The 27,628-nt window shown below is 28.2% G+C and overlaps 1 protein-coding gene across 3 annotated transcripts; it reads right to left on the bottom strand.

Annotated features, from left to right (window-relative positions):
- Positions 1 to 443: 443 nt before the first annotated feature.
- LOC107450387 (uncharacterized) lies at positions 444 to 27,379 on the bottom strand. 3 transcript variants are annotated; one of them, XM_016066167.4, is made up of 8 exons: positions 27,096 to 27,379; positions 22,103 to 22,354; positions 20,358 to 20,609; positions 18,674 to 19,106; positions 13,806 to 14,166; positions 7,098 to 7,229; positions 3,302 to 3,374; positions 444 to 639 (listed from the first exon to the last, which is right to left on the bottom strand). In XM_016066167.4, exons 2-8 carry the CDS (start codon positions 22,271 to 22,273, stop codon positions 517 to 519), a joined length of 1,545 nt encoding a protein of 514 aa, XP_015921653.1. In that variant the 5' UTR covers positions 22,274 to 22,354; positions 27,096 to 27,379; the 3' UTR covers positions 444 to 516. The 3 variants fall into 3 exon arrangements, with proteins under 3 accessions (XP_015921653.1, XP_015921662.1, XP_042896579.1); XM_016066176.4 differs by lacking the exon at positions 27,096 to 27,379 and adding an exon at positions 26,765 to 27,062; XM_043040645.3 differs by lacking the exon at positions 20,358 to 20,609 and having other exon boundaries at positions 27,096 to 27,325.
- Positions 27,380 to 27,628: the final 249 nt, after the last annotated feature.

Genomic DNA, 27,628 nt, shown 5'->3' on the forward strand with positions numbered 1-27,628 from the left:
TTTGTATTTAATTTCACATTAAAAACCAACAATGATAAAGCATAAGTGGACACCTCACAATATACTACATAGTACATCAAAATCCAATTATCATATCAAAAATTATTCAGGTTAATTGGTTTTTACTTTGCAAACTGTAGATACCAGAATTGTACTAAACATATTCCTTCATTCAAAAACTTAACAAGCATGACATTATGCAATTGGAAACAAACACTAAAACGTTTTTCCTTGTTGAAAGAGATAGGGAAATTTCAATGCTGTTTAAAATTTTGCTCATTTATCTAGCCTTCCAACCATACAAAAGACCCAGAGAAACAATGAAGTAAAATAGAACAACTAAACTTTAAAGCTAATTTACTCAAATTCATTAGATTGTCTAGAACCTTCTTTCACCAAACTCATCAAAAGTTAGTTTAATACAAAATGTAAAGAAAATCAAATAGCTTAAATAAACATTTATTTCTGTACAAATGGATACAAATATAAAATTTATGAGTATATGAATTTATATATTTATGAAGAAGTAAAATAATGATTTGGATATTGTAAATATTCAGCTCTTTCTTGACACTCGCCATCAGAATTTCTAAATGCAGACTGTTTTAAGGGCCATGTACTTATCTTTGAATGAGTTGCCTAAAATGAAAAGAAACTAAATTTAGAAAATGTTAAATCCTTAACCCTAAAATTTATTATTTCAAAATATTAAATTAGTTACAAACAATATAATTTAGTTGAATATAAAATACAAAAATTACAGAAATAAGAACCTTTTAAATGTTTTCCCAAAAGAGAAAGTCTTACTGCACTTTCAGGATATAAAACAAATAGTTAGAAAAATTAAATGGGTGAAATGCAGACACCACTTTTATTCCAATTGGTTAGGAAAAAATCTTTAGAGATGTCACAGTAAAAATAAAGTATTGTCACTTCAAGATTTTAAATAAGGGCAAAACTGTTATTGACCAGATTTTTTCCACAACATTAAAAATTTATAGTATTTTATTTCAATTTTGTTGTTTTAAGCCTTTCTGATAATTTATAAAGTATTTACAAAACGTTTTAAATTGCGTGCAAACTAAAAAACATGTTGCAGAGGTGATACTCAGGACTAATTATTTAGGTATGGTATATTTTAGTTCTCAAGAATTAAAATAAAAATCACTTATTTTAAAAATTTTCAATATTTTAGTTTACTATATCTTAGCATTCAAATAAAGCTTTAAAATCCTTTTACAATTGTGTCATTTCATTTTCTACATTTTTATTTATTTAAAATTTAATTGTTCTTTTAATTTGCTTCACTTTTGTTTTGATAAAGTAGACCATAAGTAAAGATTCTGTAACACATATTTTATATTACATACATAACATTTTAATAAATATGACACAAATTTGAGACAATATTTTTGCCAGGGGAAAAAAAATTGCAATTTTAAATAACTTTAAAGTTATGTGAAATAGCATTGATTTAACTAAAATCAAAAACAGCCAATCAGTACTAATTTTGAATACTAAAAGCTTTCTAAAATAGCTATGATTTGTAACATAAATAATTAATACAAAAGAAGTATTTTTATTTTTTAAACACTTATTTTTAAATGTTATATTTTGAAATTTTCACAGTACCTATTTCTATTCAGATTTATTCAATAAAAATTTAAGCAAGGAAAATTAACTGTCAAATCTATTTTATAAATTTTGTTTAATAAAACAATTATTAATATGAATAAAAAATTCATAATTTTTTATACATAATTTGTAGACCGTAAAGATAAAAATAAGAGAAATAAAATTATGAAAAGTGGTGAAATATTGCTAAAAAAAACTTAAAAATAGTAAATGTTTTTAAAATGTTAAAAGTATAAATAAAAAAAAGTGGACAAATTTAAGAGAAGAGGGCAAATTAGAGAGTTATTAATTAAAGTAATCTAAGCAGTTTATTTTGTAGATATTATTAATTTTGCATTTGCATCAATTCATTTGGTAGACAAAGCATAAAGGGTTGCTCATCAGTTACTTTTTGTTCAGGCATATCTTTTCTGCCTTAAAGTATCAAAATGGAACAAAAGAGAAATACTTAATAAAAAAAAAAGTTCTGAGGCTTCAAAAATATGCAAACATACATTCTTTTATTTTTATCTGTAGATTTTTGAAGCCAATGAATTTTTTTTTTTTTTTAATAAGTAATACCTTACTGTTTCAGTTTCTTGGTATTCATTTAACATGTGAACTAGTGTTTGATAATTTTTATTTTCCTTTTCCTCTAATAAATTTAGATAATGATTAATCTTAATTTGACTTTTCGTTTAAATATGCTATTTGTAACATCTAATGTGTAGATTTTAATGAACAAGATTTATTCACTTAGATCTGTTACTTATAGAATAAGGAAAAGGGAGGTTTATATGTAATCTGCAGGAAAAAAAAAATTCCTGATTATTTAGAGAAACAATTCTAAAAATAATGCACACATCTATACCAGGCATCAATTAATAAAACATGAAAATTATCAGGATAAAAAAAGCCAGTAAAATTTTAAAAGCACGAAGAATTATAAGTCATACATATCAATATCAATACAAAATCATTATCTTACCTGTATACTATATATTACATTATAAAGTTCAATGTCATACTCACATATTAATACACACACAAATCAAACTCCTTGACTAAAATAGTTCCCAACATTTTAATGAATTTCAAACACAAGACTGTTTATTATTAACCCCCAGCAAACTTTGAAAAAAATTTAATACTAACACCATTAGTTTAAGAAATAAACCAAAATCCTCAATGGAAATATAATTGCATCTAAAAAAAATATTCAATCTATATAGCAAATAAATTATAAATTTTTATAACGTTTCAATATTGGATTAAAAATTAAGAATTTTGATCAGGAATTTTTTAATAAAAATTATAACATCTACAAAAATAAAACATCGATAAAAAGGAAATAGTATTACAACTTCAATTTTTACAGATAGTTCTTTTTCAGGTTTTTAGAAAGGAATTTTCATTTTTCCTGAATTATTTTCGTGATTTAAGGATTTCAGGCTGAATTGTTTAAAGATTGCAAAGTAAAAGGGAAATTATTGAATTATTTGACAATTAAAAAAATATATTTGCGACATATTTTTGATAATATACTTTACTAAAAAAATAATAAATTATTGAAAAAAAATAATTATCAAGAATGAATTTTTTTAAAACTTAAATAACAATCACTCAAAATAATTGTTTTGAGTTTAAACTTTCATAAATTTAATTGATTTAAAATTTTACGTATTACCCATAAGCATTCTTCTTTAGACTCAGATATGTTTTCCAAACCACCAGGCATGCTTTCACCACTGCTTTGTTTTCTATAGGAGTAAAAAAAAAAAAGATTTTATATATGTTTGTGTGTATAGATGTATATTAGGGATGTAACAAATACTTGGCCACTATTGGGTATTCGGCCCTTTTGCCGAATATTCGATTGGCTGAGTATTCAGCCAATTATTATTTGAAAAATTTATTTTCGACAAAGAATTTTTTGGGGGAAATTTTAATAAATTTAATAAAGAATAATATAAAATCATATTTTTTTACTATGCATTATCAATAATAGTTTTTGTGCAGCATACTTACCAAGTTCTAAAACTTCTTTATTTATGTTCTGCAAGACACATGGAAAAGTAGAACTTGTAGAATTGAAACTAGATTACTTTATACTGAAGCATGAGTTTTGTTTTGTGATGATTTTTTCGTTTAATTATATCCAGGGAAGTTAATTTCACCGTTTTTTAAACACTCTAAGCTTTAAAATTGAAAACTTTTTTTTCCATTTTTGCTTGTTTTTCTGTTGTAACTAAAGCGAAGCATGTTAACGGTGCATTTCTAATGGACTTTTTCTTTTATTGCTACTTTTTTCTTGTACAGTAAGTTAGATAACTAGCTAGTATCAGGATAACTGTGGTTCTCAACATTAATGTTATATATCAGAATTATGATCAATTTCTTAATTTTATTCTTTTTTGATTCTTTTTATTGACTTCTCTTTTTCATCAGGGTTATAACGACAGCATTTTTTAAAGAGTGTTTCTAATGAAGATTTTTCTTTTATGGTCACTTTTTCTAAAAACACGTCAATGTGAAAAAGTTAAATTAAGATTTTTTGTGCTATATCTTCGAATAAATAAAGAAGGTTTTTTGTTTTGGTTTTTATCTAGCTTTTTCTTTGTTAAAAAACTTATGATTTTATAGATGTTTTTATTATGATGCAGCAAATAAGAGGGTTTATATTACTCTTTAATCATCACTTTTTCATTGAAAATACATTTGAAAATAGAACTGTTTAGTTTTAAAATTTTCTTTCAAAAATTAAGATAATTTTTTCTTTTGTATATAATCTTTATTTTTAATAGGTATTTTTATGATAGCGCTGCATTTTTAAATGTGTTTCTGATAGATATATTATCTCTTTTAATGATTCATGGATAATTTTTTTCTGAAAAAAATTATTTCTAGCGTTGAAGTTATGTTTTAAGAATTAAGAGTATATTAATTTTTTTTTTTTTTTTCAACTTTACAACTTTAGTTTTTTGTCTTTTTTTAATTGCTGTTGGTCATTTTTTCCCCTCAAATATTTCCATGTATCTTAATATCAAATTTTTTTGGTATCTTAAACATTTCCATTAAAGTTTTGTTTGTTTGTTTTTTTCTTGTTTATCCCATACCAATAATGCAGCTAAGTTTTGATTGTTTTTGAGCAATGACTCAACTTATTTCTTTACAAAAACTATTTATTAATGATTTATAATTTTTCTTGTTGATATTTGGTTGATTTTTTTGGCCGAATATTCGGTATTTGACCAAATTACTATTTGCTACATCCCTAATATATATATATACATAAATATATATATATACATAAATATATATATATACATAAATATATATATACATATACATAAATATATATATACATATACATAAATATATATATATATTAAAAATGTGAGTCATTAATTATGGACACACTACATAACAATAAAAGCTGACATTCTCATCAAGCATCTAAAACCAATAATAAAATACTATTACACATAATTGTATAATCAAAATGTTATTATACTTATTGCATTAACTTCTCAAATTTTTAAAAACTAACTAATAACTCTGGTACGGATTCTTCCATATCCATTGATGCAATGCAAAATAACAGAAGTGACAATTACAGTCTTTAGTAAACAACTTTTTGCAAATGAAATTTACCGGTTTTGCTTCGTTTCAGTAAATTATCTAAATGCTACTTTGGAGAATGATCCATAGGTTAAATATGCCTTTGAGGTTCCAACTAATAACAATTTACAAATAAGTATTTAACATAATGGTATCTTGCACTATAATAAATACCACTAACCACACATGGAACTACAGTAGAGAACCAATTAACCGGGATGCTCGGGACCATCGCTATCCCGGATGTCTGAATTTCCCGGTTTTCTGGATCCGCCAAAAGTGCCGTTAATTGATGTTTTATCAAACCCAAATTGCAAGGAAAAAGTTAAACATATTTAAAAATAGGGAAAAAACGAAAAGATCTTCTAAATTAAAAAAAATGGTAGAAAAATAACATTTAAAAGGATAAAAACATTTGCAAATTTAGACAGAAAAACAAGTTTAAAAAATACATAATTTGCATATTTATTTTTTGATAATAATTAAAATCCCCAAATTAACTAATATAAAACAAAATCAATAATTAAAAAATGCAAGATATATTTCGCACCTAATTATACTGGGGGGGGGGGGGTGAAAAGAAAACTTATTAATCTAAATAAAAACAACCCTTGAATAAACGGAATTAAAAAAAAAAAATTAATGATAAAATTTATGAACAAAAAGAATTAATTTATTGAGTACGAAATTTACCCTAAAAGGGAAAAAAAAAAAAAAAAAAAAAAAAAAAAAAAAAAAAAAAAAAAAAAAAGGAATCAGAAAAACAGAATCAAAAAAAAAAAAAAAAAAAAAAAGAAAACTATCTTTTTTATAAAATAATTGCCTGCTTTTATTAACAAATGATTATATGCTTAAATTAATAAACAATCTTCTCCTTTTATTTTATTTTTTTATTAAAATACTATTTTTAACGAAAGCAGATGTGATTACACATCAAGAAAAACTTGCTAATGATATCGCATTTCTAAGAAATCAGAATTTATTCAACAAAAAAATATTGTTTTGTTAATTGATGTCAAATAGATGAATATAACTGGTGATTAAATAATGCATTATCTGAAATAATAAAACAATTCACCATAATAAATAACAAAACTGAGAAACTGAAGTGGATGATTTAAAATAAATCTCACATTTCACGCCAGATGTTTCAAGTTCCTTAACTCAAACATTCATTGCTATGCCTGTACAATACATTTTCCCCACCCCCTCGTAAATCAAAGAGAAAACGAAATCAGCTTGCCACTCCTTTAAGTTTGATTGATGGCAGCTTATCAGAAAAAGAAAATAAACACAGGAGAAAATAAAACATTTGTCCCTTCCCTGCCCCCTCTAGATCTAATGATCTTCAAGGTCAGGGGAAGAATTGAAGTTCCTCTGGGCAAGTGAGGAGAAGAATCCCCCCCCCCTTCCCTTGACTCAACTTTAAGGATGAGTCAAATTTCTGCTTTTTTTTTAAAATAGCGAGAAAACCAAGCGAAATTCTTCCCGGTTTTCTGGTTTCCCGGTTATCTGGATACCGGATAAATGGTTCTCTACTGTATTAAAATAGTTTTATCATACAGATTCAGAAAGTGACTAAGCGTCAGTTTTATTAAAAAAAAAAATAATAGCAATAAATAAATACATGATGCAAACTATATCTGATCAAAATTAATAATACACCCAAATTAATTTTTTAAACAGAAAAAATATAGTAAAATAAGTTACATTTTAACTAAAAGGGAAAAATAATGTCTAAAATTTTTTTAAAAAAGCAAGGAAAAAAAGAAGAAGAAAAAAGGCTACAATAAATTATAACTTTACATGCTTACTGAAATTATGCACAGCATAACAACAAATTGGAGATTGAGCTGTCTTACCTATTTGATAAAGAAAGTAACAGATGCTTTCCAAAGGATCCTCCAATTCCAGGATGGAAATCAGTATCTGGACCATTAACAGAAGATCCATCATCACTTGAACTTCCAGTCTCACAAATTGAACTATTCCATCTACATAAATAAACTTAAAAATGAAATATTTTTCAGAAATACAATACCAACAAGTGTTATAAATAGATGAAGATGAACAAACAATTTGATGGATCAAAATCAAAATATGATATACTAGACTGTTAATGTGATAACAGTCTAGTATATATAATGTGATAACAGTCTAGTATACCAAAATATGATATACTAGACAAATGCATTTAGGCACTAAAAATACATTTATGTTCTATATGGAATTGTATTCAATGGCTTTGAGAGTTTACAGGTACAGCAAATGAAGAAAACTATCATCTACAGTTTAAAATAATGAAGAGATTGTAGTATAAAGTGTGAATTCTAAAAAAATATTTTGCTGTTTTAGTATTTCACATTACCTTTACAACTATCTGCATTTTATACACGATAGTTAGTCATAGGATTATAAAAAATTTTTATATAATGATTTCGTTTAATGCATAAATTTTAATATATAAATTTTAAAATATAAACTTAATTTAGAAAATGTTACAATTTGCAGCATTTAAAATCTTAAATTTTAAAAGCAAACAATAAAATAATTATTGAGAATAATAAAAAGATTGTGATAATAATAAAATTATTATTGAGACACAAAAATAAAAAAAAAGTTTACTAATTTAGGTTTTTAGATAATATAAAAGTCAGACATTTAAGTTACCATGAGTAGGGCTGCAGGTTTGTCGCGGCGCGAATTTCCGCAAAATTGTCATCTTTTTTCCTAAAATCCGCGAATTTCTCAATATGTCTTGACTTGCGCGAAAATTGCTTAAAATGTTTTTTTTTTAATTTATTATTTTTATTAAACAGAATTTTCTATTTTCCTGAACCTTAAATTGAACATGTAAAATTGATTAGATATTTAGGGGAGTGAATCAATAGCAAAATGACATGAAAATAGTTCAGAGATAAGAGATAATCACAATCTCGTCAACTAAGGTGGCCTTTCTACACCAAAGTGTAGGAAGGCCACAACCCAGGAGGGTTCCTTCCTGAAGTCAGTAAGAGTACAAAAGAAATTAGAATCGCAAAAGAAGGAAAATGTTATAAGTCAAATCTTAGACAGAAAAATTGTGATACATGCTATTGCACTGGGCAATGAAATTTCTACTGCCTTTCTACATATCCAGTTAATTTTTCCCAGACGACTTCTTGTGATTTTTTAAATATGGATCAGTTTCTAGATGAAGGGGGGGGACTTGTATCTAGTAGTTTGAATATAGAATGTTTGAGTTTTCACAGCAATTACTTCTTACAAAGCAACGGTCAAGGAATTGCGCGTTGGTGAAGGAAAATTGATCGTGTTTTGGAAATCAAAGACCGAAAGCTCCTAAATTGGCAAAAGTGGCAGTTCGAAGTTTGTCGGTGCCTAAAAACATCTTCGACGCAGAAAGATCGTTTTCTAAGTATACAAATGTATTAAGTGATGAAAGACGAAGGATAAATGAGAATAATCTGACAATGTACAATACTTGGTACCAAAATTCTGTTCATTTAAATAAAAATATTAATATTGCTTGAAATTCAAAGAAATACTTTTGTTGTGTATTTTTAAGCTTTTTTTATTATTCGCACAATTTTTGTCTTTTGCATCATTTATATATAATAAATTTTTTTATGTTTAGAATTTGTGTAATTTTCAAAATTTCCCGTGATTTTTCCGCGAATTTGGGGTCTTTTTTCCCGCGACAAACTAGCAGCCCTAACCATGAGATACCATTCCTCATAAACATGATGAAAAAAGAATTTTTTTTTTGCAGTTTTTTTTACCCTATTCAAACTAAAATTGCGCGAAAATAAATAAATAAATATAAGAAAAACAAACAGTTAAAACTTAAGTTAAATCACATCAGTTTCTTAACAGAAAGTTAAGTTTTGAGCTATATCAAATTTGGACGAACTCAGTTTTAAAAGTTGTATATGATTTAAGAACTTTCATTTCTCCTCTCCAATTTCGGACATAATGGATTCAATAGTTTTTGAAGATCTAACCAGAAGCATAATTTTTTTTAAACAATTAACAAAATGTATTTTTTACTGAACTAGGATTGCCACAAATTAAATATGACATTTTCACACAAAACAATTTAAATTTTTTATAGTTCATGAGTATGAATAAAGACAACAAGATAGATATGTCTACAGCAGGATTGGTGAAAAGTCTAAATAATTTTTCTAAATATTCAAAAATATAAACTTTCAAATGAAAACAAGCTGGAATTACAAGCTTGTAATATTTATGTTTATATGAAGGTTGGGTTTTTGATGTCAAATTGATTGATTGAATGTAGGGTTTAGTGGCACAGCACAATTTTGAAGTCAAAAATCACAATGCACTTAACTTTTATAGTTCTAATATATTTAAAACATTAAATTAATATATAAATATGTTAATGTTATGTTAAACCAACAATAACATATAAATTTGCAATTAACAATAATTGAAGCAGAAAACAATCCTTTTACTTTACATTCATATTTTCTTTTTAAAGTTTCATTGACTTTTTTTTAATAGTTTTACTTATGAGAATCAATCAATATATCTTGAAAAATTCGATATTGATTGTTTCAAGATTATCATCTTGATGATAAGGAAATTCCATTTCGAAAACCTCTTGAGCACTTTAGCAAACAAAAATAGAGTATTTTCAATCATTTGGCACAGAAGAAAAGATAACATAACCTATTCAGAAATGCCAGAAACATTTATTTACCTCCACTAAAAATTTAAAAACAAAATGTAAAATTTCTGATGTTGAAAGAAAAAAAATTTAAATTAGGCAGGACAACAATTTTCTTCTTAAATCTCCTCCCCAATCATTATATTTCCTAACTTGATTTAACCCTCGTCTCTTCCTTATCTCTTTTCTCCTGAGCACACTGGAAATATGATGGTTTTCACAAAATTTTTAAGACTCAGATTTTACCGAAAAGTTTCTCAGGAATTGTAAATTTTGATGTTTAGCAGCATTTATAGAGATACTAGTGTCAAAAGTTTTCTTTTTTGGACCATTTCCTTCTGTGTTACCTGTTCTTATTAACATTATTATTTACTCCTTTAAGCCCCTATGAAGGCTTAATAGATGAAACAGCTTATCTTTTCCCCCAAACTTAGGTGGTGAATATAGTAGGTATACAGTTGCCATAAAAAGCCATTTTGATGGTTAGCTTGGAATAGTCTCAACTCACCTTGAGTACTCTTATTGGAAGTGGACAAGTTTTGGGGGTAAAAACTAGATAACGTTCATTACAAGATGCAATAAAATTTTCAGGTGAGATAAATGCTGACACTTCTGTGAGTTCGACAAGAACCATTTTCTCTAGAACAGCACATCTTCACCATGTTATAGCTAATTGATTTTGCATGTTGTTGATTAGTTAAAACTTAGTAATCCTCAAAATAAAATAGATGACAATGCGATCCTTATTTTTGTGACAAATGGGCAAAAACTGTTCTTCCCCATTTATCTTCAAATATGAACATGTTTCAGAATAAAAATTTCGGACATCTGCATAAAATTTCTTAATTTTTTCTTTTACAATCTTACAAAAATATCTGTTTTGGCACATATCACAATGTTATTATCTTACAGATATGCTCCTTTGTGAAATTTTTATAAGAGCAGCTCAAATATCTATTAATGCAAGATATTGGAGATGGTATAACAAATCTATAAAGAACTGTATTTAATTTCTTCTCATTTTATGCGTAAATGGCTTTTCTTGATGAAATTGAAGATTTTTGAGTTTTGAAAATAGCTGGATCACTTAAAAGAAATAAAAGAGTAATTTTTTCCTTTAAATTTTCCGACGCTTGATCTAACAGATTAAAAAAAAAAAAAGCTTAATATTTGAAGAATTGTTGGATTCATCACTAGAAAAGGCTATTACAGGAATACTTAACTATAACACAAAATTAATACAGGTTAATAAAGTAAGTCATCTAGTTCAAGAATAATTCAAAATTTGATGTGGTTTTATATCTTCACATGTTGCTTGTTCTTTTCTAAAATTACATTTTCATTTGGAACTCAAATCTAGGATGCAATAATTGTCAATGAGAAGCATATGAATATTAAACACAGAAGATGAAGATGGATTTTTCAGGCATGGACCACATCTCATTATAGAAGTTTTTTAATAAATGCAACATCCCTAAGCTATGTCTTCACTAAACCAAAGCATTCTCACCAGCTCAAACCTTTTTCCTCAAGATCCTCACTGATTAGCTTGAAGAGTTAATGTCCCATCATTATCAGTCACTATGCAACAATAAATCTACTTAACTTTGCTGTTTGTTTCACCAAAATATTAGTAGGATACAACTATTTATCATCACAAACATTGCTCTAATAAGTACTATTAAAAAATTGTCTGTTTTTACAGGCTAGAGCAAGCTCAGAAATTGTGCTTTTAGGCATATTTAATCTATGAGAGTGGTTTTCTATGCCCACTGCTCTCTTTGCTGCATTTTTAGAGCCTGGCAAACATTTACTTTACAGCAATTTAAGAGTTTGTTTCATTGGCAGCTTTGGTGTATTCAACCTGAATGTTCATTATCTTATGAATTTTCTCATAGTCTTTGCAACCCACATTTAACACAAAAACATTTTTCGAGCATTAAGTTGCAATATGCTCTATCATCTGATAAATTAGATTTGATAAGGCATGGAAATTCAATGAATATGCCTTAAAAAGTTTACAAATATTATATTTATCTTTTTCAATGCAGGAGTCACTTTTGTTGTCAACAATGGTTTCTTAGGATATCCTATGATCAATAATTTTACTTTTAGCTTAAAGTTTAAGTACTTATATAGTATTAAAAAAAAAAGCTTGTTACAAACGAAATTAAATATTAAGTAAAAATTAATAATTATAAAGTAGTAGCTTGTTCACAATCACATTGCTGGTAAAAAACACACTATCATGTGGCATCAAAACACTATTCTCCCAGTTGCTACACAAAAAGTGCACTCAGAGAATACATGACGAAATTTGATGTATGAGCATTCTATAATAGTTGCCAGAGCTTGCTTCAGACATCAGCATATCTGTTTAATAGATAAGATGCTAACTCCCTCTCCTAAATTTCTTCCCATTTTCTTTTGTCAAATACAAATGACTCATGAAGAAAATAGCAGGCAGAACACTTAAGGAAGATATGAATATTTTAAATAGATCATATAGCTATAGTAGATGCTCTGTTTGGAAATTTAGCCAAATTTAAAATTTTTTGTAGAAAATAAGGATGTTTTTCATAGTAGAGTATAACCTCAAAAATATGACAGACTAAAATCTATTAAACTCTTAATTCTGTACAACTTTTTTCTACTTGTAACCAGAAAAAAATTAACTAAATCAATTTCAAATTAGAAAGATTCATTTAATTCTCATTTCAGTGATTTCATTCCTGTCTTAATATTATTGTATAAAATAGATTTTAAAAACCATGAGGAATTCTGGAACAGTGACTGCTGAAAAATCAATCCACATGAATTTAAGTTCAAATCATCTCAAACTGAGTGCAAAAAAGTACCATTTTAAAGTAATTACTCAAATACACGATTTGAAATTCATGTGTCATTATAATGTGCTCTAATAAAAAATATCAAGATTTTAAGAACTAAGTTGAAATGCTTAGATAGAACAAAAAAATATTAAAATAAAATCCTGCAAATTTAATTAGGAAATCAAATGTGTCAAAACGTGATTACTTAAATGCATGATTCAGAATTTGAAAATTTTATTAATATTTCACGAAAATATCAATATTCTAAAAATCGTAAAGAATTGCATTGTAATAACAGTTGAAAAACTGAATATCAAGACTACATGAATATTTGACTTAATCATCATAAACAGAGAGCATAAAAAAATTACTCAATAGCAAAACTCAAAATTCCCCTGTGGTAATTTTGTCATTGGAATATCAACATTTTAAAATCTCTAGAATTGCTGCCGAAAATACGTACAAAAAACTATATATATTTTATTTATCATGGAATCAAACACATTTTTTTAAAAAATAATTCTGGTTCAGTAACTTTGACGTTTCTATTGGTTTAAATAATGTATCTTAAATCTGGAATTAATTTAAATCTGAAACTTTAAAACCACCAAGCACCGCATGTTTTTAAGGTTTAACTGTATAATGAAAATACACAATGTTTTCTGATGTGACTACTCAACATCCATACAGGTTGGCATTACTACATTTTGCACTAATATGGTTTAATGCATAAGGATGCACTTATCTGGTTTAGTGAAGAATCTGATTTGGTACATAATGTACTAAAACAGTTCAAGAAATGTAAAATAAATACTATAAAAATTTTAAAATAGCACATTATTTGCAATTTTACTGCAATGATGAAAGATAGCAATAAATCTGAAGTAAACTTATTACGTTTCAAAATGAGGACACAAGCATTAATTTAATGATAGTCTATCAGTATTTGTATGAAATTTATAAATATTAAAAGAAATAATTAGTTGTAGCATAAGTAGAAGCAGAAAAATCAAATAATAATAAAATCAAAATAAATGTAAAACTAGTACTTTTGTAGTTCTTTATTTTCCCAATGAGTCTGAATGTCTTTGTTGGCTTCATTACAAAGCTTTAATATATCTTCATTTCTAGGAAGTCCAGAACAATTCATGTTATCAATCCTCCAAATCCATGAATCATTACCAAATAGATCTCTTGGCTCTTTAGTCCATGATCTATGAGAGTTCAATCGACGAGAGATGGGAGGCACTGAAACTTTTGGTAGAAGATGATACATTTGTTCACTGTTTGAACACATTGATAAATAATTTTGACTATTCGCTTTAGTTCCAGTTTGTTGAGCAGGAACACAAGATAAAAGGTTTATGACTTCATCTAAATCAATATTGTTCGGGGAACCATTTAGTGGATCTGAAATTAAATTTCACTTAAAAAATCTGTAATAAATTAAATATGTTATGAACTTAAGAAGAAGAAAGCAGAACTACTTGCCACCACAGACATTTGCTAATACCAATCAGTTTTTAATCTTAAGACATCACTTAAAGTAAAAAAATTCATAATAAAAACTAAGTGATAAATTTTTTTGTGTGTCATCGATTGCAAATCGGAAGTAAATGTCAGATAAATGCATTAAAACGCATCGATAGCACGGTGAGAATGAGACTTTGAGATAGCGAGATACTGGTAAGCTAGAGTTTTTGGGGCAATAAATTTGGTCTTTCTTCTAATTACATTTTTTATGCTTGTTACTATTCCTTGCTTAGATTTTTACGTAAACCTCATCATTGAAAATAAAAAAATATTTAAATAAAATTCCTAACTTTCTAAGAGAATATACCATAATTAGATATAGATCTAAGTGGAATCAGTTACCTTCAATGCAGCCTTCAGATTTTTAATAAGAGATCTATAATATTATGAATACAAAAGCTCAGTACTATTTAGATATTACTCCTCAATGGCTGAATGGAGCTGCCAATTTGAATTTTGAGTTCAGAGTTCTACGTAGCTCATCCAATAAAATACTATAAATAAATTAAAAGATGCACCATTGAAAAAAATGCAAAGTAGTGTTTTCAGGTTGTCACCAATATTAAATGCGTATTTGCTAATATTATTAATGTCAATAAGTATCATTAACAAACCAGAAATTCTAACATTTATTGATATGAAAATCAGTTTACAGTTGGGGCAGTATAATATAGAACTCTTGCACAGGGTCTTTGAATATTTTAAAAGACATAGAAACCTATAACAGGGTGCATAGCCAAATTTTTCAACAAAAAATAAGCACCTTTTCAAGCACTCAAAAATATTTTTAAGCACTTATAAAAAATATAATTTAGCAGGATTGGCAAGTTTTTGACAAATGACGGTTTTATCCAGATTTAACTGTCGTGTCAAAAAAAAAAAAAAAACTTTTGGCAGAGTTTTTGAGAATTGTCAAAATCATGAAATTTGAAATCAGAAAACGAATGGTGTTCTTTTACCCTGAGGACCGACGGTACGGCGAAATAGATTGGGGTCAAATTAATTGCAAAAACGTAGAATAGAACAATATGAACAGTGTCTTTATGCATAATATGTGGCGAAAATCAACAGGGTAAAGGAAAAATTAAGCACTTTTCAAAATCACCCAATAAAAAAAAGCACCTTTACGGGCTTTTAAAAAACGCAAATCAAAAATAAGCACATTTAAGTACTTTTTAAAAATGCTATGCGCCCTGTATAATTAAAAGACTCTATTGCTGTGTTTTAAGTAACTGAAACTAGTCTAAAACTTTTAAATAAGTGTTTTCACTAGAGCATGAGAACACAAGAAAGTCGTGTATTTTTTGTTTTTCTCACATTATAAAATTGCTAATGTGAGGATTTTTTAGAGCATGTGAATACAAATCAAGATGTGTGATATTAAGATAGCAGGAAGTATTATAATGTATGATTTTTAAAATGTGTGAATGCTAATCGTGATGTGATTTTTAAATCTTGTGAAATGGAAGGTTATGTGTGACTTTTAGATAGCATGAATATGAATCACAATGAAAAATGCATGAATATAAATTGTGATATGTGATTTTCAAATTGCCAATAAGAAAAGGTTGGGTTGCGTCAATAAACTTGCACGTGTTCATGAGACCTACAAAATATGTATGTGTGGCAAATTATTTTTCTGCAAAATGCAAAGCAATTATTAAAAAATTGCAGATGTAATTTTTAAATTCTTTTCGGGAAGGTGAAGATTCTGATTGGATGATTTTTGTGAAAGCATAGCTAAACAGAAGTAAAATCCACCTGTATTGTGCCCTGTTAACTATGAGAAGTTCTTTTCATCTATTACTATAATATAAATATCCTAAACTGAGATTTTGAATGCTCAAAAATTCTGTTTAAACTTCGTTTGTTTAATAATTATCTTTATAAATGATTATTTTTTATTTTATTTAAATAGATAGAATGCTAGAAAGATAAAATTTCATATCAGTTCTGGTTAATTTTACATTATGAAAACAATTTATACACTGAGGATCAAATATGTCGTTAGATTTATTTTTAATTTTCTAAATTATATAACTTTTATAAATACAGTAGAGAACCAATTATCCGGGATGCTCGGGACCATCACTATCCCGGATGTCTGAATTTCCCGGTTTTCTGGATCGACCAAAAAGTGTCGTTAATTGATGTTTTATCGAACCAGAATTACAAGGAAAAAGTGTAATGCATAAAGTAAGAGAAAAAAGAAAGGTACTCCTAACTTTAAAAAGAAAAAAAAATGATAGAAAAATAACATTTAAAAGAATAAAAAAAATTGCAAGTTTAGACAAGAAAAAGAGCTTAAAAAATGCAAAATTCTCGTATTTATATTTTAAAAATAATTACAATTCATAAATTAACTAATATAAACAAACCAATGGTTAAATAACTCAATATATTTCCTACCTAATTATACGGGGGAAACGATAAAATAAAAGGAAAACTTATTAATCTAAATAAAAACACTTGAAAATTATCGCACCAATAACGATAGTTAAAAAAGGCACTAGCATAAATATTAAAACCCGGAACAAGGCAAGATCAACGGAATTTTAAAAAAAAACCTAATGATAAAATTTCTGAATAAAAAGAATTTATTGAGTGCGAAATTTTTTGTGAAAAGAAAAAAAAATCAAACGTAGTGGAATCAGAAAAACAAAACTGCAATCTGCTTCATAAAATAATCCTATGTTTAAATTAATAAACAGTTCCCCTTTTATTTTTTTCTTGTTGATAAAAACACGATTTTTAATTACTGCAGATGTGATTCCACATCAATAAAAACTTGCAAATGATACCGCACTTCCAAAGAATGAGAACTTATTCAGAAGAAAAAGATTTTATTTTTATTAATCGATGTCAAATAGATAAATATGGTACAGAACCCAATATCCAGAAATCAGTAAACCGTAAAACCAAAAAACCGGAACGAAATTCGCTAAATTTTCCTGACATTTTTTAAAAAAAATTTTTTTTTTCCTCATAAGATTTTAGGATTTTTCTTTCTTTTTTGAAAGATGTTTACCTTACCATCATTTTGCAAATAATCATTAGTGTATTACTTTGTTTTTTAAAGATTATTTCCAAATATTTTTTTTTTTTAGTTAATAGCAATAAAAATGTAAAATTTTTTTAGCAATAAAAAAACGGCTTTTTGTAGCGATTCAGAAAATCGGAAAAATCAGCTATCCGGAATAGCGATGGTCCCGATCGTTCCAGATAATCGGTTCCCTACTGTATATTTTTCTCTTTCATCTTCTGTTCACTGATAAGCATGCAATGCGTATCAGTGCCCACCTCCCTCGTAAATCAAGCGGAAAACGAAATCAGCATGCCACACCCTTGAGCTTGATTGATGGCCTAAAGGAGAAAATAAAACATTTCTCCCTTACCTGCCTTCAAGGTCACGGAGGAAATGACGTTTCTCTGAGTAAATGGGGGGAAAAATCCTCCCCTCCCCTACATTTTCCTCTACTCAACTTCAAGGATGAGTTCAATTTCCGCTTTTTATCATAATCGCTCTAGTTTAAAATGGTGGGAAAACCGAGCAAAATTTTTCCCGGTTTTCTGGTTTCCCGGTTATTTGGATACCGGATAAATGGTTCTCTACTGTAATACAGAATTAAGTGTATCTTACTCTGTAATCATGACAATATCATTAATTAAAAGTTTTTGATTCAAATAATAAAAAGGAAGATAATATCTGTGTTATTGACATAAGAGATAAAGGAATGATTATATATTTCTAGCTCTGTTTGCTTTCAGCTTTTCTGAATACATTAAAATTAAGAAAAAAAAGACTATAATTATTCATTACAATCATAATAGAATAAAATTTTGAATTTAAAATCAATCAATAGACTTTTTCACATTTAAATAAATAATAAGCTCACTGAACATTATTTACAAAATGAGATCATAATAAGAGAAATACTGGTCCTGGGAATAACTCCTCCAAAAACATAGGCCAGAATCCTCAATCGCAAATCACTTGCTTCAAATATAATTTGTTCTACAATGACTAGGTGTCACATTAAGTGTAAACATATTTTCCAGTTTTTAGCACCTATTTATATATATATATATATATATATATATATATATATATATATATATATATATATATATATATATATATATATATATATATATATATGCATATATATATATATGCATTTATATAGCTATAGATACAGGTTGAAGTTAATAAGTAAGGTCTAATAAATAATACAACCAGAAATGAAAACCATTATTTAATGATAATAAAATATAGATAACATATTAACAACATGAGTAGGAGGGGAAAATTTCTTACTTAAAAAAAAAATTATCATAAAAATATGCTTTCCGATTTTTAATATAAAGGGAAAAGGTATCTTACCTTGTTCAGGAGATCCATTTGATCTGGAATAATTAACAGTTTTAGTGTCTGACGAAGTCCAAATTGAAGTCGGAGTTGGCCAAACAGAGTTTGACGATGAACTGTCCGTAACAGCTGGCGTTCCAAATGGCGAATATACTGACATATTTGTAGCTGCAGATATAGGAGAGGAATGATATTGCTGATGCTCAGTAGGCTCATTTGTTTTCAAATTCCCAACTTTGAATATATGAGAAAAATGTTTTTTGATAGTTGCATTCAAATCTGTATTGACTGAGATTTTTGAAGGATTCCTTTCCAGTGATTTCCATTGCAGACCATGTCTCACTGAATCACTAGTAAAGTTTTTGGACAGTTTAGACAAAGATTTCCAAGTAGTTAAGGAGAATTGTGCTTGAAGTTCAATAAATGAAGAGAGGCAAGTACCAATTACCTAAATTAAATTTAAAATCAGAAAAGTTGTAAACACAATTCATAAACAATTGAGTCCCCACATGCAAACATCAAATTACTTTCCAAGGAAACTGCTTTTTCAGTCATTAGGGAAAAATCTGAAAATTTTATTTTATTTATGATCTAGTGCATAAGACAGCCAGGATGACTTTAAATGATATACAATACTTAAGTTCAACATGAAAAAAAAAAGACCATAGACTGGAGTGCATACATAGATCTACACATAGTTAGAAAAATTGTGAATTTATATTTTATTTCGTTTTATAAGAGATAATCGATAATTAGACATTCTTATTTGTTTGAGGAAAGTGTGCTTTAAAGACTAAAGCATTTCTTTAGCATATTTAGCAGAGAGAAAAGGTAAAAAAGTATTTCATATTAAATTCTTTAAATGTTTTATTGAAGTATCTTGAAAGTCATATGTGTTTTTATAACAAAAAGGTCAATTATGAATTATTTCTTCATAAAAAAGTTGATATTTTCTTTTACATTTGTTACTTTAATGAGAACTTTTTAGATAGGATATGCTTTTCCTGGCAAAACTATGAATTAGCTTTATCAGCATGATTTAACTTAAAAGCATGCCATACAATACTGTCTATATATTGATCAGCAAGGCAATCGAGCATTCTTTAATTCTCTTGCAGTATTTAAAAAGTCCTAGGAAATGCATGCCAAAATAGATGCTCACTTTTTTACTAAATATCTGATAAGAAAAAATTTATGTTTTTAAAATGCACTGGCAACGAGTACCTAAAGCTCAGAAATTACACGTTTTTTTTTTTCCTTTTTTTTTTGCACGATTTAATAAGAGTTTTATGAAAGTTTATAAAAACTCTACACCCTTGAGACTTGAAAAAATTGGAGGGAAAATTTTTGAAACAAAAAGATAACAAATACTTAAAATTTATAACAAAAAAAAAAAATCAGAAATTGAAAAATTATTTGCTCTAAAAGTGGTATACTTTTCGTCAATTTAAATAATTATTATTAAAAAATGTCAGAAGTCTAACTTATGAATGATAAAAGACAATATAATGTCGTTTAGAAGTGGGGTAACAAATTCTGAATTGTAGAAATAGAATAATTAAATCAGTTCATCTGATACCACAAATTCCTTGAGTTGAAGGTAAATTTCCGTAATAATTCCAGGTATACTCTAACATCCTTATTTGTCTCTGAGTACCTTAAACACCAATTTAACAAAATAATCATGAATAAAACCTACTTGAAAACTTTCAGCAATAGTATTTTCAATGTTAGCCTCACTTGTCCCCATTTCTAAGTCATTTAAAATCTCCTGCAGCATCATAAGCGTTTCAGTTTTTACAGCAGCACTAGCACCAGCAGTAGCTTTGCTTATTTCTTCCCATACAGATAGAAACTGGAGAGATACATTATAATAGACAGGTACTTCACGCACAGTATGAAACAAGTTTCTTGCTAAAGACGAGCCAGCTCCACAGAGTGAGTTCAAAGTCTAATTAAATAACAATAAAAAAATTTGTAGCATATCTACCACTACAAAATTACAACTACAATTCACTAGTATATAAGACATGTTAACTCGACTCTATGTTGGTGACCCGGTTGTTATGTGAACACGCTTACCTTAGCAGTAACGCCCACTTCGATATGAACACGCCTACCTTGACATTAACGCCCACTTCGATCTGGAAACGCCTACTTCGATGGATGGTCCACATTGAACAGTTGACTTGCTACTTGTGACTGCGACATCATCCACCTCCTACCGCTGTTGCTGCTCAGTTTCAATCACACACAACGTACAACATATACAGTCGACTGCTGGGGGCAACACGAGAGCGACTACAACCGTGAAGTTAATAAACCTCTCACATTCAGCACTAAAAAAATACGGTGATCTTGATGCAGCTCTCCCGTCTTTGCACAAAAACAGCAATGCTTCAACTAGTGGTATCCATTCATCGAATTCTATCACAGATATAGTTCTGATGGGGGAGTACTGTAGCGTATCTACCACTACTAAATTACAACTACAATTCACTAGTTTATAAGACATGTTAACTCGACTCTACGTTGGGGTATCTTTTCATAGATGACGGTTGACACAGCCGATAACTACCATCCCCCCACAAATTAAACAGCTAGAAGTTATATGATAGCAATAATTAAATACATTGTAAAGCTTTAAAATGCAAAAAAATTTCAATACACAAGCCAGTCTGAACAATCACAAGTGTTTAAAGATTTGCAAATTTTAAAGAATAAACCAATTCTGTTAAGAAGTCAAACCTCAAGTCCTGGTAAAAATTGATTTTTCCCTGGCAAAAAGCCAACCCTGAATCTCATAGTTAATATTTTAAACAATAACTGAATAAAGGTTATTTTAATTTAGAAACTTTATTATAATTTAAAAAAACACATCCACTTGTTCAAAGGGAAGAAGAAAGAGATAAAATGTTTTAATTATATTCTTCAATTTTAATTACAACCTGAAGACACATTATGTTATCACTAGAAAACGCATTTTCTGCAAAAACAAATGCATGATAAAATGCATCTTACTATCCCTAAATCTATGCGGCATATCTAACGGAAACTACTGTAATTGCATTTTAAAAAATTGCAGATTTAATCAGAAAAGTTCCCTAGATTTATTTTTTCCTTCTCCCTTTTTCGAATTTTAGGATCGGGAGGGGGGGGGGCATATATCTTTCTTTTCAGTAGAAAAAAATCATTTCCCAATACTTTTGCCGACACACAATTTTGTTTGCCAAATTCACGATTTTATTGCATTTGGAAAGATGATGAAAGCTTAGTGAAGGCCTTAATAATGATTCTATAAGGTTTCAGTATAAATTGATTACAGTCATCAGTAACGATTTTTTGATAGAATAAATTCTAAGTAAAGCTCAATTTCTATAAGAGACTTCATAGATATAAAATATTTAATAGATACAAATTTTAAAATGAGAATAACTTACATACCTGAATGTAACAACAACAAACATCTAGACAATTTCTTATATCATTCATTAAATTATTTTTGTCAAAATCTCGATAAGATGATTTGCCAGAAGATGAAATGGGAAATGTCATATCTCGCTCTTGATTTATTGAAGATTTTGTAAAATTAAAATGTCTTTTTAAGTTAGCCATGTTTAGATGCCTTGATAATGCTTAAAACTGGGGATAATAGTTTCAAAAGATAGCAGTACTTGACTCTCACAATTATACCATCTACAAAAAAAAAATATATATATATTGGTGTAAAGAGTTAAATACAATATTGACATATTATAATACAAAAACTAACATAAGTCAGAAAAACACGAATAACAAGGAACTGTACCAATAATTTTCATAGAAGAAAGCTTAAAAAAATGGGATGAAGTGCAGAGTTTTGGTTCAAATCTAATGCAAAACTATTAATTTGAAAAATGCGTGAATTTGAATTATGTGTGAGTTTAAACTACATGTGTGAAGAATGCGCGTGAGCAGCAGTCATGCAAATGCTTACAAGTCAAAAGAAGAAGTTAGTCAGAGTGCCCTACAATCAGAATTTATTCTAGACTGGGTTTGCAGGGTGCCCTGTTTGTCTTTTAAATAAGCGCGTGAGCGCGGGGTATTCAGATACTCATTATAGATTAAAGGGGTGGAAACAGCCTATTAGCGTCGGGGTTTTGGTAAATCCATGTGGTTTTCTGATCGATTTTTTCTTTTGGCAGAAATAAACGTTTCGATCGTAATTAATCATTTTTCTCAACCATTTCCCAAAGGTTTTTCAAATTTTAACATATTTAATAGGTTATTACGACTTGCGTATCTTGAACTTCAGTTACCACGTTTTAGAAGTGCTCGATTCGTGACGATGCCATCGTAATTTCACGTCCTTTGATTATAATTTTTTCAGAAGCTATTTATCACTTTTCCGGCCCTTTTCACATAGTTTTTCAAATTCGATATTCTTAATACGATACTATTACGTCTTTCAAAATTACAATTAGGGTAATCTCTATTTGATACGTCCAATTCTATAGTAATATCACTATGTTTGATGACGATTTTTTTCATAAATTATTTATCATTTTTTCAGCCCGTTTACATAGTTTTTTAAATTCCGATATGTCTAATACGATGTTATCATGACATTTGAAATTCAAATTTGAGTCAACATTCGATGTGTTCAATTCTTGATGTTCCTGTTTCCATCACAATTTCCTGTCGTTTTAAGATAAGTTTTACATCAGTTATAAATCATTTAATCGACCCTCTTCACATGGTTTTTCAAATTCATTAATTTTAGTATGATTCAAATCGATTAAACGACACGATTCGGTTAATTTTTTTGCAGCTTTTTCTCATGGATTTTCAAATTTGACATTTTTAATATGATGTTGTAACGACGTGCGAAGTTCAAATTTGCGTTATCACTACTTGATACGTTCGATTCAATCGCAATTTCATGATGTTTGAAGCAGGGTTGGCTTTTTGCTGGCAGAAACTGGCTTTTGCCATGCCAGTGGCAGAAACTGGTTATAACCGGTAAAAACCAGCAAAAACTAAAAAAACATCTATACTAGTTCTAGTAATTGCTTAATGACATTTTGTTAAAGTAAATTGAAAAATGTAACTCCATGTAACTGTAACAAACTTTTTAATTCATTGTTTGTAAATATATATTATTTTGCTTATGTTAAATATAAAGAGTGCTGTATATCAAATATTTATATGAAATACAGAGTAAAGTTATGTAATAATAAATATAAATACTATATTTTAGTTTATTACATTAAACTCTGAAATTCAGTAATTATTATCATTTAACTCTTAACATAACTGAATAGAGCTATTTTCAAATAGTTTTTTTCTTTTCAAGATATAATTTGCATGACAACAATCCATTTATTATAACAGTAACAGTTTTAATCTTTGCTGTATCTAAGAGGCAATATAATTGGTTAGACTGCTACATGGTGGTCCAGTTTTAAAAAATAAGCAACAGATGAAAGTTTCACAAATCTTGCTTGTTCCTTGATGGCAATGCCTGCTAGTTCGGCTGAACTTGAGAGAATCTTCTCAAATTTCTCGTTTGTGTATAGCAAATTGAGAAATTGTTTAGGTTTAGAAACTGCATCAAAACTTGTCTTCTTTTATAGATTACTGCAGAGTGTAAACAATGTAATATTTGATTTTGAATGGTGATAATTTTGTAAATAAATTGTATTTTGTTTAACATTTAATTGTTTTTTTCTATGAATTATATATTGTATGTCAATCTCAGTACTTACTTTTATGCCATTTTCCGAATTTCTGCCATAAATGTGGCAGGAAAAGGTTTCTGCCATGCCAGTTTTAACCGGTTTCTACGAGAGGTTTTAACCACCTCGGCAGAAACTTGCCAACCTTGGTTTGAAGATCGCTTTTACAAAAGTTATTAATCATTTTCTCTGCTTTTTACATGGTTTTCAAATAATGATATGTTTAATACGATGCTCATTTGAATTTGAGCTATTACTATTTGATGCGCTTGATTCATGACGATTCAAACACAATTCCACACCATTTTTTGGCAGTTACTTATCGTTTTATAGCCTCTATCACGGGATTTTTCAAACTTTGATACTTTTAACACAATACTATTACGACGTTCGATTCCTGGCGATTCCATTCAGGGCCAGATTACCCATTAGGCTAGACTAAACCACATGGCCTGGAGCCCCCAATGATTAGGGGCCCCCTTATGATGGATTTTTTTGAAAATAAATTTTAAAAAATTAAGAAAAACAATGATTTTTCAGAATGTTATGATTATTTTTTAGTTCTAATTTAATAAAATAAAGTAAAATTTAATTTATTATTTATTTATAATTTACATATGCTTTCTTAAATGAAAAGATATATAAATACTTTTATACTTGAATAAATAAAAAAGTACGAGAAAAAAATGTAATCTAAGGGCCCCACAAATTTGAATGGTCTAGGGCCCCACGTACGCTTAATCCGCCTCTGATTCCATTATAAATTCCCAATATTAGATAATATTGGGTCGTTTGGAATGACCGTGTCCATTCTACCATACTAGATAATGAATCAGCAAGAAAACCTAATAGTTCTTTTAGCAGTTATTTATAATTTTATTGGCCTCATTTTTTATATGGCTTTTGTATCTATTTCATATAATTTAATACAATGTTTATATTTTGAATTTGTGTTATCACTCTTTAAGGTGTCCGTTTTGCGACTATTCCATAATTAGCATCGCTTATGGTAATTCCTACTTCTTTCTTAATTCTGATAATTTTAATACAATGTTACTACGACAAGCAGTTTTAAGCTTTAAGGAATCACTTTTTAACATACTCAATTGGGATCGATTCTACCGTAATTCCACATAATTTAAGAATCGTGTTTTTGGCAGCTGTTGGTCGTTTTTTGACTATTTCTTTGTTGTTTTGTTCCATTCCAATTTAATTAATACGATGTCATGGCTAACGAACTTCATATTTTAGTAATCACTTTTTCACACGTTTGACTTGTGACAATTCCATCGTAAGTCCACATTGATTTTCGATCGCTTTTCCGGCAGTTATTACTATTACTTATCATTTTTACATTGTTTTAAAAATTCCAATATGTTTAATAAGTTATCATAACGACTTGCAACATTTTCAAAATTCGAGAATTACTTTATTTTTAAAACTAATTTGTAAAATGCGCAAATTAAACTGAGAAATTCGTTTTAATTTTAATCTTATTTTTAAAAAAGACTTTTTTTAATGAAGAAATTAAAAACTTTGTATAATTTGAGTGTCTTATGAGTGCAGTGAGTTATGAGTGAGTTATGCAAATATTTGCAAACTATGCCCTTTTTTATGGAGAAATAGTGCCCTTTTTAGCTTTTAGCAGTCTGCCCTTTTTAAGGTCTAGAATAAACACTGCACACTAGCTCTGTGACATAAAACTCACTAATCTTTATTTTGAGTGAAAGCTATTTATTATTGGTAATTATAATGAGAATACTTTCATATTGTGATCTGTCTCGTCAACTACAATTACAAAGCGCCAGATAGGCTTTAAACTTGCAAATTTGCTTATTGGAACATGTAGAGTTTTACCTGGTGATTGCTACAAGTTAGTTAAGCATCCTTCGAGTTGGTCCCATTCTGTGATAGATTTGTTTTTTTCTTACTGGGCCATCGCCCGGAAGTTGCCAAGATTTAGTGATCATTTTGAACAGATCATGACACAGAAATCTTCCTGTTATGATAAATTGCCTGTTCAGATTATGTGTTGAACATTACAATTTAAAAAACTTGGAATATTTCCAGAGTGATATATGCCAAAATAACTGACAAGTCTTGACAACTTCCAGGCAGTGGCCCATGAGAAAATAAGAAGAAACAACACAGAGGGGGACAAATTTGATGAATAAAACTCGTAACTCTACATTTTCATGAATTAATAAATTTAAAATTCATTAGCATTTTCAACATTTTAGCTGGAGTAACAGATCACAGAACGGATATATAATTGTCCCGTTTAAACTCAAAATTTTTCAGTAGCAATCGCAACAATTATAACATGAAAAATTACAAAATTATAAATAACATGCTATCTGCATATTTATCTTCTTCAAAGTAAACAAACCTGTTAATCTTTTTTCCACAAACATTTAAACTTCAAACAAACACGTTATACAAAACATTATCCTTTAACCGCAATACTTTCAACAAAAAAAATTAATTAAAAAAAGTCTATTATAAAATCTTAGACAAACTTCTGATTACAAAACAGCAGACTGCTGTTTACAAATAGTGTACATCATGACAATAATAAATACATTTTCAAGCAGCATATTTAAAAAACTAAATTAAAAATTATAATATAAAATAAGCTAATAAACAGTGTGATCAAATATGTAAAAAATATTTTAAATACAGAGAAACAAATTGTAGCCACTCCCTTAAAAAAAACTTACATCTAAAAATTCAAGGATAAAATACTTTTATTCAGCGAATGAAACACGCTGCTACAGTTTATTAGTTAAACTGAAACAATGAAAATTCAGATTCTTAATCACTTTAATGAATGAAATGATCTAAAAATAATCTAACTTAATTGCCCATTATGATTTATTTACTATAAAACTCAGTTTCGCGCTGCTCACAAAACCAAAACACATGCTGATCAAGCGATTTCGTAATCGATGAATTTCGATAAATTTTAATGTAAGTATGGATAGACAACCGTATAAATTTAAGCAAAGATGGCGCTAGTAGTTTACATTTGTTGTAAAACTTCCGGGTTAATACTTCCGATTTATTTCTACGCCAAAGCTTAGAAAAGCCCGCCATGCAATATTATTATACTTGTAGTGTTTACACCATAACGAGTTCTTTTAATTTAACTTTCAACGAATCAAACATCAGAAGAATTCGGAAGATTCTGCTAGCATACGCTTTACTGCCGTGCAATTGAAAAAACAACGTAAGTTTTTCACGGCTAAATAAA

The sequence above is a fragment of the Parasteatoda tepidariorum genome, chromosome 11 (assembly GCF_982258835.1).
Source record: "Parasteatoda tepidariorum strain Cologne lab strain chromosome 11, Ptep-v5.0, whole genome shotgun sequence".
Lineage (NCBI taxonomy): Eukaryota > Metazoa > Arthropoda > Arachnida > Araneae > Theridiidae > Parasteatoda > Parasteatoda tepidariorum.

Coding starts and splice junctions, on each gene's coding strand:
- LOC107450387 (XM_016066167.4), bottom strand. CDS start 22,273: ATGGCTAACTTAAAAAGACATTTTAATTTTACAAAATCTTCAATAAAT. Junction 19,107..20,357: donor CTATTGCTGAAAGTTTTCAA/GTAGGTTTTATT, acceptor AATTTAATTTAG/GTAATTGGTACTTGCCTCTC. Junction 640..3,301: donor CTAAAGAAGAATGCTTATGG/GTAATACGTAAA, acceptor TTTTCATTTTAG/GCAACTCATTCAAAGATAAG.